General features: G+C 36.3%; 1 protein-coding gene across 8 annotated transcripts in view; it reads right to left on the bottom strand.

Moving 5' to 3' along the window:
* Nucleotides 1-16,387, bottom strand: part of bard1 (BRCA1 associated RING domain 1) — a 37,166-nt gene that overhangs the window by 16,530 nt on the left and 4,249 nt on the right. For 4 of the 8 annotated variants that reach the window (XM_048194338.1, XM_048194342.1, XM_048194341.1 and 1 more), the window contains 3 exons: nt 14,508-15,505; nt 9,776-9,856; nt 8,415-8,587 (listed from right to left, as the gene is read on the bottom strand). In XM_048194338.1, coding sequence (XP_048050295.1) covers nt 8,415-8,587; nt 9,776-9,856; nt 14,508-15,503 — 1,250 coding nt within the window. In that variant the 5' untranslated portion in view covers nt 15,504-15,505. Of the gene's footprint in view, nt 1-8,414; nt 8,588-9,775; nt 9,857-14,507; nt 16,384-16,387 lie in introns of those variants that run through there. The other 4 variants (XM_048194336.1, XM_048194343.1, XM_048194337.1 and 1 more) reach the window with 3 other exon arrangements.

A 16,387-nucleotide genomic window follows, 5' to 3' on the forward strand; every position in this document is an offset into this window, starting at 1 on the left:
ATACTCCATGCGGTTAAAGAGTGATATTAGTAAGCTAAAACCTCTCAGCAACTGCATCTATCTTGCAGTTGACAAATCAGACACAGATGCCAGCGGTAAAGGGACCAATGAATCACAGATCGATGGAGATGTGAAAATTAGTCCTCAGAGGTGCTCCAGCTGTTCCTGTCCACATAACCGAAACAATCAAGAATGGTGGCGCTAAGCACTAGAGCTAACCAGATCTCATCGATTGAAAGAACGAAGTGCGCTCCTTTGCTCGGATCAGATCAACAAAACAAATCAAGCTTATGCAAGCCCAATCAATCTAAATTTTCTAAATCTTTTCTACCAGTACACAGCTGTTGTGTTCCAAAGCCTAGTGAACTGCCTTACTAAGTGTCATGGCATCTTGTTTATGCTGCCTACTAAAACGACTAAGACCAGAATGCACTGCACCAAGCTGAAAAAATGCAAAAGATTAGTGGTTGACCAGCATAGCTTTTTCAATGGTGTTGCAGATACCGACAATTGGCCTAGTCGCTATTGAAGGTTACAACCATCTAAGATGAGGGACAAAGCGAAAGTTGATTATAAATATACAATAAAAAAGTAAATATAATGGCTGCTGAAAATTCAGTTGTGCCACCACAGAAATTACATTTAAGGGGCAGCTCCTTTAAAGCTTGTCAGTAATTGGCCACTCTTATGATTGGCTGACGTCACTGCATAGGAAACGGTATCAACGCTCCCTCACTATTGACGTGTTGTATGACATAAGTTGTAGGAGTAGCGTAAGTTTAGACGCCTCTAGTGGTTTAAACAAATTGGGCTGTGCAACAAACCCAAGCTCCTCTTCTCGTCTCAAAATCCTCTGACATTTTCCTTTAAAATTTCTCGTTTTAAAGAATTAGACTTCTAATTTGTGACCAGTGTTTTGTTTTGCTCTATCCTCTGCACTTCCGCGTTTATCTTCGAATCATGCGTGGGGTCAGGGGTCACTCTTCCAGCACAAATCAATGCGTATGGCCATCTGCTGGAAGCTAGTTATTGTAGTTAAAGTTTAAATATGGATATTTTTATAACAAAAACCCATCGCTTCGCTTCAGAAGGCCTTTATTAACCCCCTAGAACCGTATGGATTATTTTTATGATGGATGGATGCATTTTTTGGGGCTTCAAAATCTCGACCCCCCTTTCACTACCATTATAAAGCTTGGAAGAGCCAGGATATTTTTAAATATATCTCCGATTGTGTTCGTCTGGAAAAAAAAAAAAAGTCATATACACTTAGGATGGCTTAAGGGTGAGTAAATCATGGGATAATTTTCATTTTTGGGTGAACTATCCCTTTAAGGATTGTAAAGCAGCTGCTGTCAGATCTAATACAGTTGGATGCTTCATCTTTTAACAAAAGTAAAGTTACACTGCACACTCTCCATTACACTGTCTCATTTACAAAACAACCTGCAGTCAAATGCTTTGAACAAACATATCCAATATGTCCTCCAACCAATACGTCCATATAGGTCATTTGTCACTTCCCTGAAATACAACCCATAGGAGCGTTTGCTAAAGTTGCGCAACTATTGACAACAGGACACTTTAATTTTAATGCATTGTACCCTTTTATCTGCATCATATTTCGGGTTTCGCGTAGCTCAACTGGCAGAGCATTGCAATTTACAACAATATGCAATCATGTGATCATGCGATCGTGTATTCAATCCCAGGGAGCGCATGTGCTCATGAATTGTATATGCACTATAAATCGCTAAGGGTAGGTTTAGGGTTAGGGAAGGTGTAGTCGTTAATAAAAAAATGAGTTTTGCTAAATGAAAATGACAAATGGCAGTGTAAAAAGTCCACACATTGCATTTAAATGAACATGCATTTTGATTGGTAACGACGGTCATACATCATTTCATGATGACAGACGTAACACGACAATGTCATTATTTTTACACCAGGACTGAGGCTTCATGGGACCTTCAAAGGACTCATGACTTTAAAACGTAAATATAGGTCGTAATAAGGTGCTTGAAAAAATGATCTATAGGGTTGTTTTTTGAAGTAGGACAGTCTCAACATATCTTCTGAAGCCATCCAGGACACAATTAAATAAACCATCCACTTGTTTCAGATGCTGGGATCTTTCTGAAGTCTGTACCAAGACGTAAACAAGCTGTTTAAACTGGACATGTCAAAGCGAACGTATTTTCACTCTTCCATTTGTCTTGTTGTCGACAGACTCAAGTGCGTGGAGTATGTCAGAAACTGAAAGCTCTTCTGTATACTGTATCTAGAGTTGTGTGATTAATTGTTAAAAGATCATGGTCTCGATTCAAACACCGACGATTCACCTGTGTCTATTAAACCTTTGACAAAATCACACCGGAACATTGTGTGTGTTCGGGCTGCCACTGACCCAGAGAAAGCAGTTATGTATAGTTAGAAATATTCGAATTATCACAGTAGTAGTACAGAGAAGTTTATAGTTTAGATATAAACACTGATGTCTACGGTACCTATCAAAATAGAGCAAATCAAGTCACCTTTTTAAAGTAACTTGACGCTTCAAATAAAGATTGTATCAATTACATCATTACACCAGTAGGTGTGACTTAACACTCTGAGGTCTGAGGGTATCGCCGGCGATACCACCGCGGTTTTTTTCTTACCAGTGTGAAAGAGACTCAAAATACTCTGTTAATGTTGCACATACAATTAAGAGTTATACACCATTTTAATCTGTGGAATATCTTCTTTTATTTGTGTACACTCAGAGTATAAACAAAATGTTGTGCTTTTTGTAAAATAAAGAAAACTAACATGATGCATGATCTCTCGTCTCCCTCTGAAGGAAGTCCAATCTGATAGTTCTCAGAAAATGAACTGTAACTTAGTGAATACTAATGACAAAAAAATTAGACTTATGTCTGAAAAAACTTTGAAATGTCAGGTTTTAAATCGTGTAAGTCAAATCGAAAACAAACATTCTGTGTTTATGTAATCTGTATGAAAAGAGAGACATGTCAGAAATCCGTGATTCAGCTCATTATCCGCTAATGCTGCCACGCCCACGGAGCCAGCGCTATTCTGAGTCAAATTCTGAGTCAATACATGCATTCATCGTCTCAATCGTGTATTTATTGTCTTTAAAAGTGTTTTGAATAGCCATAGTTAGCGATCTCTGTCCTCTGTTAGTTCGGTTAGTTCCTGGATTGCCTATTCTTCTTTAGTGCTCAGGCATTTGTGGACTAAAGGTGTACAGAGCGCCCTCCGGCTGCAAGTATGAATTGAAAAAACAGTATCCAGCACTCATAGTAATGACAATAAATCCTGAATAAATATTACTCTTCTGTATAGAAAATTGACAAACATATGAGAATCCATCAATATTTCTCCAAATGTGCATGCTTTTAAGCTAAAAGCCTATATGAAATGCCATAGAGGTAACATAATTGTTCAGACACTTTGCATCACAGAAATACATTATATTTTAAAGAATATAATAGAATACCATTATTTTAAATAGGGATGTCCAGATCCGATCACATGATCGGAAATCGGGCCCGATCACGTGATTTCAGACTCGATCGGAATCGGACGTTACCTCCCGATCAGGACTCGGTTCAGTGCAACGGTTCTCAGTAAAAAATCAAACCGTACGGTTCTCCACTTACGGTTCGGTACGCACTTGCACCGCGGTCCATCTCAAATGAGGACGCATCTATTGGTTAATATGGTTTGTTTAAAATAGCAACGTGGAAAACAGACAGACAGAGTTCAAATAATGTATGTTTCAGTCGATGGATGCGCAAAACGTTACAACAACAATAATCAGAAAGCGTAGACAAAACAGTCACTCTTTGTAAACTGTTAACCGCGAGTGTCGTATACTCTAATGTCCAGTCATTTACGCCGTCATCACCCGGGTGTTGATACAGGTGAGACCTGAACAGCACATGTTGCTGTCTGTGTTTAAACTAACTCATTTAAGCCTCGCTGATTTAAACCTTCAAGAACAAGACGCGAAAGAGAACTCGCACGCACTGTGAGAAGATTTGTGTGCGCTCATCCGAAGCGCGCACACGCTTATTTCAGTCAGCGCGCAAATACTGAGTTCTCTTTCAAGTCTTGCACTTCAGCGGACAAATTCATACAAAAATTATGTCAACATGCCCATCTTAGCGAGTATCCTAGCAAACATAGACGGTTATGTCTTAAGTGAACGTATATTAGTCGAGAAAGACAGCGCATGTGGAACAGTATAGGTATGTACTGGATTGTGCATGACTTAACGGGAGAAAAACTATTCCTGCTGCCTGTTTTTAATGTTAAATCAAACAACAAATAACAAAGAAATCACTCACTGCTCTTGACTGAATAGTTTTTGTAACTTCAATAATGATTAATCTTTATTTATTTTATACAGTAAAGATAATATGCAGTGTTATTTTATATTTGATTACTTTATCCATTTTCTGTACTTGAAAACTACTGTTAGATACCTGAAAAACCTGAAAAGCACTGGATCCTGGATCCTGGATCTGTTTTTTCGCTCTTCTTTATTCTTTTTCATGTATTATAGAAGTATCGGATCGGGACTCGGTATCGGTAGATACTCAAAATCAAATGACTCGGACTCGAGGGCAAAAAAACATGACAAAAACATCCCTAATTTTAAATTGTAATAATATTTCACAGTATTGCTGTTTTTTATGTATGTTTGATTTACACCATGATGCGATTTGAATCATGATCACAGAGGGTTTTTTCACAGCCTACCTGACTGAAAGAGCTCATTAATATGCAAGTCATTTCATGTCATTATTATGTGATTCTTTTGTCTTCTCAGGTGAGAATCACCCATTATTCATGATGATTCACGCCTCCACGCATACTGTGTTTCTTGACCAAAGATGTTTTAGAAAATTTAAATCTCTCTATTGTTTTATATGAACAAGCAGGCAGCATAATTTTTTACCTCATTTTGAAGCAAAAACTTTAGTCTACAATCTCAAATACCCAGAAGTCTTGTGAACAAAGATTTAATATATATTTTTTGGCTTTATTTCAGTGACTTAAGTTTTTTGTTTTTTCAATAACCACGCATAAACGTTATTCCTTCAAAAATACAAACATGTACATACAGTACATGTTCCTCACATATTATGGTAGCCTAGTTTGTGCTGAATACAGTGTAATGACACTTTTTCCATTAATATGTTTATGAACAACTGAAAAAAGCACAAATGTCAGGGCATGTCAAAACTTCTCCAGGGTCCCAAAAATCCTAAGACCCCTGAGGGTTAAAAAAATTTATTTGTCATTTAATCATTCATGCAAGAGATTCATTTAAAAATGCTGATTCATCCAGTAATTACATTTTTAAAAATTTAAATACTGCAGCAATTAACATTTTGTCAGAACTTATAGTATATTATATGTTATTTTGTTTAGTTTTTGTCTTCAGAACTGTGGGAGAATCATGATTCTCAATTTATCCAGAAACGTCCAGCTCTAACTGCATCCAATTTAGACAGTGTCAGTGATTAAAAAGGGATTGTATGTGGGTTTTGACGAGACGCTTACATCCAGTGTAGGCAAGTGTCAGCCATTAAGTGACTGAATGCCAGTGAATGGGGCCTATGGTGTGATGATGTATAACTATTCGTTGATGTCTTGCTCTTGCTTTGTTTATAATGAGGAGGAAAATTTAAGCAATGAAAACTGCAGGATGATTTAATAGTACAAAGACCTCTTATATGTCAAAAGACAAACATAATTTTTCATGTCACAACCCTTTAAAATAGAAAACAGTTATTTTAAATTGTAATAATATATATTAAGCATTGACTATTTTACCTGTTATTTGAGTGCCATGTATTTTTATTCTTTATGACGTTAGCCTACCAACATGCTATTATCAAAATCCCATACAAAGCGCTATTGTGTGATGTTCTGCAAGTAGCTGCCTATGCAGAACGATCCAAATCAGTCACGTATTAGGTTCTGTGGCAGTTAAGTGCTGCTTATGTAGCCAGCAGACAGCTCGCTCGGTTTTGGAACAGAACAACCGGCTCTGTCTTGCTTGTACTTGCTACCTCCATGGTCCCTCAAGAAGCATCTTTTCAGATCTGAAAAGCATTAAAGATTACTGCTGGTACAGCAAGGATGTGCCAGTCAATTCATACAACACATTACAGAGAAGGCTCTGCCCACAGCAGTTCCCCCCATAGCCCCACTGCTCCGATTCCAGACCGCAAGGAGTGAAAGTGATTGATTATGTCTGACAGGAGTGGATTGCTTCTGTGCAGTGCTTCTATGACAGAGCTGATGCTTCACTTCACCATTGACTAACGAAGCATAAATCTGCTGATGCTTTATGCTCTCCCAATGTACAGCACAGCACTAGTCAATCAATGTACAAAGGGCAGACAGACAAAAAGAGACGCAGAGACGCATGCAGAGAACTCTCGGGATGAGCATTCGTGCATCTGGGTTCACTGCCAATCTTGGGGAAATAGAGTTCATTAAGATAAAGGGCATGCGGGAAGAAGCGGAGCAGAAGTTCCCGAACATCTCAACACCAGGTATACACGATAATGCAGTTACAAGATATGCACATATAAAATGACAAAATAAAACACTATCACGTAATTGGGTTGAGCGGTATGTATGATGGAATACCATGCAACGGTAGATGTGTGTCAACCTGTAGAGATTTTGCAACATCGTTTGTAGTGCTGAGACTCGTTCAAATGTACTGTAGATATATTGGCTTTTCATCATTTAATTGTATTAGTTTTATTGTTTTGAATACATTTTGATGCTAGATGTATTTAATTGTTATGACAAATCAATATGTATTGTGAAAAGCGCTATACAAATAAATGTGAATTGAATCTAAAATATCCTATTGTTTTGTTTGTGTACATCATTTCAAATCATTTCATCATTTATATATTATATATATATATATTTTTTTATTATTTATTTATTTTTCACTGGATTTTCAAAAAACAGTCCTTACAGGTCATACTTTTGACCACTAGTGTATATATGTAGTTTTTCCTGCTTAATATTTTTGTGGAAACTGTAATACACAATCATTCAATAGTTTGGGTTAAGTAAGATTTCTTTTGAAGACATTAAAGGGTTAGTTCTCCCAAAAATGAAAATTCTGTCATTAATTACTAACCTTAATGCCGTTCCACACCCGTAAGACCTTCGTTGATCATCAGAACAAAAATTGAGATATTTTTGTTGAAATCCGATGGCTCAGTGAGGCCTGCATAGCCAGCAATGACATTTCCTCTCTCAAGATCCATTAATGTACTAAAAACAGATTTAAATCAGTTCATGTGAGTACAGTGGTTCAATATTAATATTATGAAGCGGCAAGAATATTTTTGGTGTGCCAAAAAAACAAAATAACGACTGATGGCCGATTTCAAAGCACTGCTTCAGGAAGCTTCGGAGTGTTATGAATCAGTGAATTAAATCATGATTCGGATCGCATGTCAAACCGGCAAACTGCTGAAATCACGTGACTTTGGCGCTCCGAACAGCTGATTCGACACAAAAGATTCATAACGCTCCGAAGCATCATGAAGCAGAGTTTTAAAATCGGCCATCACTATATAAGTCGTTATTTCGTTTTTTTGGCGCACCAAAAATATTCTCGTCACTTTATAATATTAATTTTGAACCACTGTACTCACATGAACTGATTTAAATATGTTTTTAGTACATCAAACAATCTGATAGCTATCCGATCAGTAAAAACCCATAAATGTGTAAAAATGGCCCAATGATTCAATAACACATTCATAAAGAGAGCCATTTACTTCATTCCTAAATGAATCAGCTGTTTGAACGAATCAACTCAGTGACTTACTCATTTAGACATTTACTGCCACTTACTGGCAGTTTTAGCTTCTTATTTAGAGAATAATTTCATATTTCCATATTAATAAAAAACCCATTAAAGGTATAGTTCACCCAAAAATGAAAATTCTGTCATCATTTGCTCACCCTCATGGCCATAAAAGCTTATGTGTAATAAATTCTATGTTGAATCAAATAAAATATTTTATTTTTCTAAAGCTACTTTTTGTAATGTCTATTTGATGCTCTTCTCATTTAACATAATGACTTTAAGAGGGTAATTTCTCAGCCAAATTTGATGTGTGATTAATTACTGTAGATTAATTAATCGCCACAGTGTAATTAATTAGATTAAAAAATGTAATCGCTTGACAGACCTAATATATCCATAACTTTGTATATGAATGTATATATGTGTATATATACGTGTATATCTCAACAGAAATTTCTTTGACATCTTTTATCTCCAACCAAACCTCAGCTTCTGGTGATTGGTTACGTTTTTGACGAGGTGAGAGAATGTGAAGTCAAGTACTCACAGAACACTTTGGGACGCGCCTCGTTCAACCAAGAGCTTGACCACCGCTATATGGCCGTTCCTCACGGCATCATGCAGTGGAGAGTCATTCTGATAGCCTGGTGTGTTCAACAGCGCCCCCTGCTGAAGCAGTTCCTCCACCACTCCCAGATGACCAAGATTACAAGCCTCATGCTGCAAAAACAAAACACAATTATAATACGTAATTGCCTTAGTAGCAGAAATAACAATGTTCTGTCATATTATGACGGATTATATGAGTGAGAGCATTATTATAATAATTTGGACCCAATAACTCCCCAGAATCTACAGCTTAGCAAAGGCCTTTCAGCCAGACCTGTGGAATTTATGACTAGGGGAAATGCAGTTATATATTTGCAGAGATTTTTCTTTAAGAAACTTAGAACATGTTGCGGTTCATTATTCCATATCTGAAAGGTTTTTCATAGAAAATTTATGATTCAGCTGTTAAGATTCCCAATTCTCAGTAGCCTACTGTAATGTGAAAGAAATAATGATATATTATTTAAACTGTAAAGTACATTTATAAAGTACAAATCCAATGTAAGGGACCAGACTACGGATCACACTTTTTTACTCCAGTGAATATTTCTCAGGGTGTGTTTACTTTTTAAAAGGACATTTCTGTGGAGGCACAAAACAGAGTCTTTGCTACAAAAAAAGCTTCAGTACAAACATTTCCACCAGTATTACTCAGGAAATAAAGATACAGTTGACTGAAAACACATTAACCTTTTGTCTATATGGGGTAAGCATTGTCTATAACAGTCAGTTTTCACAATGAAACCTGCCATTAAACATAAGCATAATTTATTTATAATTTAGCTCTTGTGACAACTTTCCCCGCTCATAATAGTAGTGCTTGTTGTATTGAATTTACGTTATATGGTTTAATTTAATACCTTTCTGTGGAATTATGTCACTTCTGAAATACTGAGCCTTGTGAGTAAATGCAAACCTATTCATGTGGAAAGAGATACAAAATTTCCTATAACTGTTCATATTTTATTTTACCACTTCCGAATGCAAAAGCTTCATTAACCTTCATCAACTAAATGGAACGCAAGACAAACGATATCAACAAATGAAAATATACAGTATAAAAACAGTACAAAACAAAAAAAGACTACCACAAACATGGAAAGGCAATGGTGAAATCTACATTATCTATCAAGACACTTGAGTATTCACTGAACATGCAGCGTTCTGCTAGGATAACATACATTACTGTACATACAAGGAAAGGCTTTCCAACAATTTTCAGCCCAGACAACCTCGAACAAGAGACAAGGCTGTTATGTGTAAAATATTTATCCTGAATTGTGTGAGAGTTCTGCTCACCAGTGGTGTCCAGCCTGCATTGTCCTTCAGGTTGGGGTCGGCTCCCTGAGCAAGGAGCTTACGGACCTCCTCCACATCACCCTGTACAGAAGACCAGGGTCAAAAGATCAGTGGTAGATATTGATCAACTACACTCAAACTGACCTAGCATCAATCATTAAGTGGTCAGAGTGACTCAAGGCCTGAATACTAACAAAGAACAATCTCAGATACAAGCACATACTGTAAGTGTAGTAATAAATAGTGGATTTAAACTGCTGGTTATATGACGCACAAATTGGTGACATGGACAGGAGGGGGGAAATACTAAGTTTAAAGGTGCCCTAGATTCAAAAATTGAATTTACCTCGGCATAGTTAAATAACAATAGTTCAGTACATGGAAATGACATGCAGTGAGTCTCAAACTCCATTGTTTCCTCCTTCTTATATACATCTCATTTGTTTAAAGAACTCCGAAGAACAGACGAATCTCAACATAACACCGACTGTTACGTAACAGTCGAGATCATTAATATGTACGCCCCCGATATTTGCATATGCCAGCAAGCAAGGACAATAGCAAAAAATGGCAGATGGAGCAATAATAACTGACATGATTCATGATTACATGATATTTTTAGTGATATTTGTAAATTGTCTTTCTGAATGTTTCGTTAGCATGTTGCTAATGTACTGTTAAATGTGGTTAAAGTTACCATCGTTTCTTACTGTATTCACGGAGACAAGAGCCATCGCTATTTTCATTTTTTAACACTTGCAGTCTGTATAATGCATAAACACAACTTCATTCTTTATAAATCTCTCCAACAGTGTAGCATTAGCCGTTAGCCACGGAGCATAGCCTCAAACTCATTCAGAATCAATGTAAACATCAAAATAAACACTGTACTTACGCGATTAGACATGGTGCATGACGAACACTTTGTAAAGATCCATTTTGAGGGTTATATTAGCTGTTTGAAATTTTTTTATGTTGTTTAAGGCAAGCGCGAGCTCTTGGGGCGTGGATCACCAGATTTAAAGGGCCACACACCCTGAATCGGCTCATTTATAATGATGCCCCAAAATAGGCAGTTAAAAAAATGAATTAAAAAAAATCTATGGGGTATTTTGAGCTGAAACTTCACAGAGACATTCAGGGGACACCTTAGACTTATATTACATCTTTTAAAAAAAAGTTCTAGGGCACCTTTAAATAATAAAATGTAGCTATATGATTGTGCATGTTCAGAATACGAAAATATAGCCTTACCATATATTCTGGAATTTCTGTGCCATTTTTTATCATTTCAAACATCCTGATATATAATGAAATTAAAAACAAACAAGCAGACAAAATTCTCTTAAGCACAAATCATTAAGTATGTATTTTGAATTTGGCAAATTATGTTATGTTGGTCAACACAGTCGTACAGAAGTGTTTCATCTATTGGGTTTCAGTTTTTATCTCTCCTCACATTTTTTACAGTTTGTGCTTGTTAGGAAATATTAGGCGCATAATTTATATATATATATATTATATCTAGCACATTTTCCATATGCTAGTAAATTAGTTTCACCATAAATTCTTCAAGGCCAAGCCTAAAGCCTGTTGTTTATAATGAATGCCACTGTGATTTTGGGTTAGTTTATATTTATTTTTTTCAATCTTGTTCTGTATACTATTAAATTTGAAGGATTTTTGTGAAGTGATAAAAACTAAAACATATTTTTAGTGATTGTAATAAACGTTTAATTTTATTAACCTTTATACAACAGTTCTGTCTGGTTCTCGAATCTGATTGGCTGATAGCCATGCCATATTTCAGTGATAACAGCACTCCTACTGCCTTTTCACCGTTTGTATCACTCCGCTTGAAGTGACCGTCATGGCGGCCGATCAAATCAACCGTAATTTTTACAAATACTACTTCTTGTACCACGAACTGTAGTTTTAATAGTTTATTAGGCGAGAATGTAGTTGTTTAGACCTGAAATATGTGACTCATATTTAATAACAGCGCCTATTTTACAATTTGTTTTGACGTTTTCGGAGATGCGAGCTCGAGTACGTCAGCGGCCGTTCAGTGCTTCTGTAACCGCCGAGAACAGCTTAATCTCGACCAGTGCCTCGGGGATTTGCCGCTGGCTCTTATAGTGGTTAAACATGAGACATAATTCAATTTGAGTACATAGAACGGGCAATCTTTGGTCTTATTAATCTATTATTTGTTCCAGAGCAAGTCGAATTGTGCTATATTAAATTGGATAATAATAAACGTTACGTTACATCCTTATATAGCATATTGGCTACAACTAGACGGGACATATCAGACTCTTCTCCGCTCTTCAAATACGTAACGTTAAATCATTAAACTTTATAAACATATGGTTTTTTGAGTAAAGAAAACGCTTTACAATTTTTTTTTCAAACATCAGATCTTTATTTACCTTTGCATTGCACAGAGGAGATGTCCAAACTGCGTGCGCACTTCATTCAGGAGGTGAGGCGGATTAATGAGGTTTGATTGACAGTTTGAGGATCCAATGGAGTTAGGAAGTTTTGTCACAAGCTCTTTAAAATCCTTTTCATTCGTTAAATATTTGTAAAACCCCCATACCAGCGTAAATGGTGACCTATTTTTTTTTTTTAATAACTAGTGCTTTATGTTTGTTTGACTGAACTGTACAATTGTGCTTATTTGTTGTTCAATAAATATTATTTTATATAAATATGTCCATTAAGTAATATGGATTGAGTGAACATTACATTAATACGCCATTAGATGGCGGCAACACTTTACAGGAGAATGAGTCAGTGAAGCACAAGAGACTTTTAAATTGAAAGGAACTTTAGCAAAAGGAAGTTGTTTTAGCGCTGTGGTGTAATGGATGTAAAAAAGGACAAATACAAAGATCGCTGTCCTCAGCGGACATTCAAACGGACTTGTATAAAGGATATAATATTATGGACATCGACTTGAAGAATGAATGTAATGCAATATACCAGACATAGGTAATAGCCTACTCTCTCTCTCTCTAATACTGTACAAAATTCAATGTGTTTCAATGAAGCGACTCAATGTTCCTTCGTTACTAGTTCTAAAGTGACGTTTTGGTTTTAGAGTTAGTAACGGAGGTTTGGTTCAACTGACAACTTGAGTTTTGAAACGTTCCTTCGTTACTAGTTCTGAAGTGACGTTTTAGAATTAGTAATGGAGGCTTGGTCCAACTGACAACCTGAGATTTGAATCCGTGGCGGAAGGAAGTAGTGCTACTCGTGTGATATTGCTCATGTATTTTACATTATTTCTGAATGTAATAACAAAATGCTTACATCGACGCAACTTATGATTTTTACTCTCAATAATGCAATTTTGACCCTTTTTTTTTTTTTCAAAAAATGTGGTAACAATAGGGATACATATCATGCATATTATTAAAATTCTGACCAATACATGTAAGCCAATAATTCTTTTCATGTTGTGGCCAAAAAGTGATAAATGGCAGATATTCAAATTTATTCTATTTATACAATTTTGTTTTAATTAATAAAAAAAAAAATAACATTAAAAACTAAACTGTGAATATTTTTAGTGATTGTAATAAACATTTCATTTTATTTACCTGTATTTTACATTATTTCTGAATTTAATAACAAAATGCTTACATTGATGCAACAACTTATGATTATTTTAAATGGCAGATATTCAAATTTATTCTATTTATACTATTTTGTTTTAATTAATAAAAAAATAAAACATTAAAAACTAAAATTAAACATTTTAATTGCATTTTAAAAGTCAATTTATGCATCACATTGTAATGTAAAGTATGAAAAATATTTATAAATGACAAATGATATTCATTTTGAGATTTGCTAATGATTACATTGAACAGTGTTATTAAATTATTAGCATTTCGATAAAGATAACGGCAAAGGTAATCTAATGTAAAAATAGCAGAAATGAGCATGCACAAATATGCAATTATCAAATATTGACTGAAAACAATTAATTAAAAACAAAAACAAAAAAATAATATGGTACCAATATAATGTGCATTCCTACTTAAAGGGGTCATATAATGCCACTTTTACAAGATGTAAAATAAGTCTCCAGAGTGTATATGTGAAGTTTTAGCTCAAAATACCCCACAGATCATTTTTATAGCATGTTAAATTTGTCACTCTTCGAGGATGAGCAAAAACGCTGTTTTTGTGTGTGCCTTTAAATGCAAATGAGCTGCTGCTCCCAAGAAGAGGGCGGAGCCAGAGAATATATGCTGCATGAAGATAGAACAGGTATTGTTTGGTTATAACTTGTCATGTTATGCTATTGCATTTGTGTTACGTACTATTGCAATATAATGGCCTCACCCCTCACCCAGGGGCAGGGTTTATGTAAATTTTAGGGTTAGTGATGTCACCAACCCGGGAAGAAGGTTGTAGTCCCTACCAGCCATTTGTTGTATAGTCCTTAAACAGAGATTTCTTTAAAAGAAAACATCTCCCTTTGCTTTGAACTTTGAGCGTCGTAACTTTGCAGATGTTGTTTATGCTCTAACAGCAACATCACACACTAACTAAAGTTAAAAAAGTGAAATCATAATCAACCACCCCTTTAACTTAGGGAAAAGAAAACATTTTCCATGCCTTGATGCCAAAGGCTGTATTGAAGCACTATTTTAACACAAACTTCTGCCAAATTAGACAGATGCCAACAAGCTAATGTGTGGAAATCAACACAAACCTTTGTGGAAGCTAAGTGCAGTGGTGTTTCTCCATTGTGGTTCCTCTTCATGAAAGAGGGACTTGTCTGATTGTGTCTCACACTGGAAGACTTCCTCCTAAGGTCAGGGGTAGCTGGTGTGATTGGCTTCATATTCTGCTTCTCATTGGACTGTCTGGATGTCCTCTGAGAGTGGTCTTCAGTTGGAGAAGTTCCTTCTCTAGATAACCTATTCCTCCGTCCTGAATTTCTGGGTTGTTTCGGCGTACTCTGCGGACCATGATTCTCTCTTGTTCTCTTACCAACTCTGGAAAGGGAAGGCTGAGAAGGCCCTGGAGCATTTTCATTTGATTCTGGTGGGATATCAGTGACAGGCTCAATCTGTTGATCATGATACGATGAACTCAAAGTTGCACAGCTTTGCTTTTCGCTGTCTTCAATTTCCATATTGCTTAGGATGCTTTTTTTGGGACTGGGAATTTGATTCTCTCCTTGGTGAGGAGCCTTATGAGTCTCCTCTGGCTGGCTGCGAGGGAAAAGGAAAGAAACTCTCTTTCTGGACCTCCTGTCGTCATCTCCAGAGCTCATTTTCTCATGTTCTTCATCCTTCTTGTCTATAGCAGCTTGTTTTCCTAAGGCCCACTGCTGATTGATAGCCTCTAGCTTCAGCCTCTTACATTCCTGCATGGTTCGAGTCCGTGTTGTGGGGCTTTGACCACCGCTGGCATGTCTGTAGACTTGGCTACTCCTTTTTTTCTTTGTTTTCTTATTTGCCTTCCCCAATGGAGGGCTGGATGAGCCAGATTCCTGGGAGGAAGAGGTAAAGTTGAAGACAGACAGGTCCTTTGGTTTGGACGAAGTGGCTTCCTTTCCCTGTGCTCCATTTGATTTGCTTGATCCAGCGGGTTTCTCGATACAGCAGCGTATTTTGCGACTTTTTGGGCTAAACCATATCTTGATGTTCTTTTTATTCTTAGAGACAGAGCTCTCTTCTGATTGTACGGCATCAGTGGCCATGGCTAAACAAAGAGAATCACATTGCACCATCAAATAAAAAATAGTCATCTCAGGAAGCAACTTATTGAAAAATGTTGAGCACATTACAGTATTGTTGTTGTTCTTCTTATTATTATTACAGTACAATTCCACACTTTTTCAGACTCAAATTTCCAAACCTCCTTCCAAACGATATTTCAGACCATATTTAACATAAATGGTTTATACAGCATTATTTTCAGCACTATTTTTGGTATATAGTACAATAATCTTTTTTATTTTAAATTCTGTTTTTTTTTTTTTTTTTTAATTGATTGGTTTTCTCAAAGTGATAACATGTGCTTACATGATGAGAAGAAACCGAAAAAGCTTTATAACCTGCATATTTGCATAATGAAAATGTTCACCTTGATTTCATGCATTCGTGTTCAACAATCACTAAACATACGCCATGCTTGTATGATACATTAATTTTTAGAAATTCTTAATTTTATATTTTACAAAACTGAATGGGGCAATAATAGTCTGGAAACGTATAAATATGAATTTGGCCGTTTCATTTATTTTTAAAAGATTTCTCCCTTTCATCATCTGAGACTTCCTTACTTGTCATTGACCCTTACGCTTCAAAAAAGCAACCTTTGAAAGAACAGTGGGCTTTGACATTATTTTAAGTAGTAGCTAAATGTCCCCTGCTGACATTAACCTTATAATGTTGGCAGAGCTAAAGCAGAGTGTGGTGTGTAAAGGTGTAATGAGCACATTTATTCGCTGGTTTTATCCACTTCTCCTGCCTAGCAGTTGTCTTTGATGCTACAACAGCACCAGCATGAGTGAACCAGCATGACCTCTCCACCAACTCAATCTCCTCTGCAGCGTTAAACACCCTGACCCCTGAGGCACAG

The sequence above is a fragment of the Megalobrama amblycephala genome, linkage group LG6 (assembly GCF_018812025.1).
Source record: "Megalobrama amblycephala isolate DHTTF-2021 linkage group LG6, ASM1881202v1, whole genome shotgun sequence".
NCBI lineage: Eukaryota > Metazoa > Chordata > Actinopteri > Cypriniformes > Xenocyprididae > Megalobrama > Megalobrama amblycephala.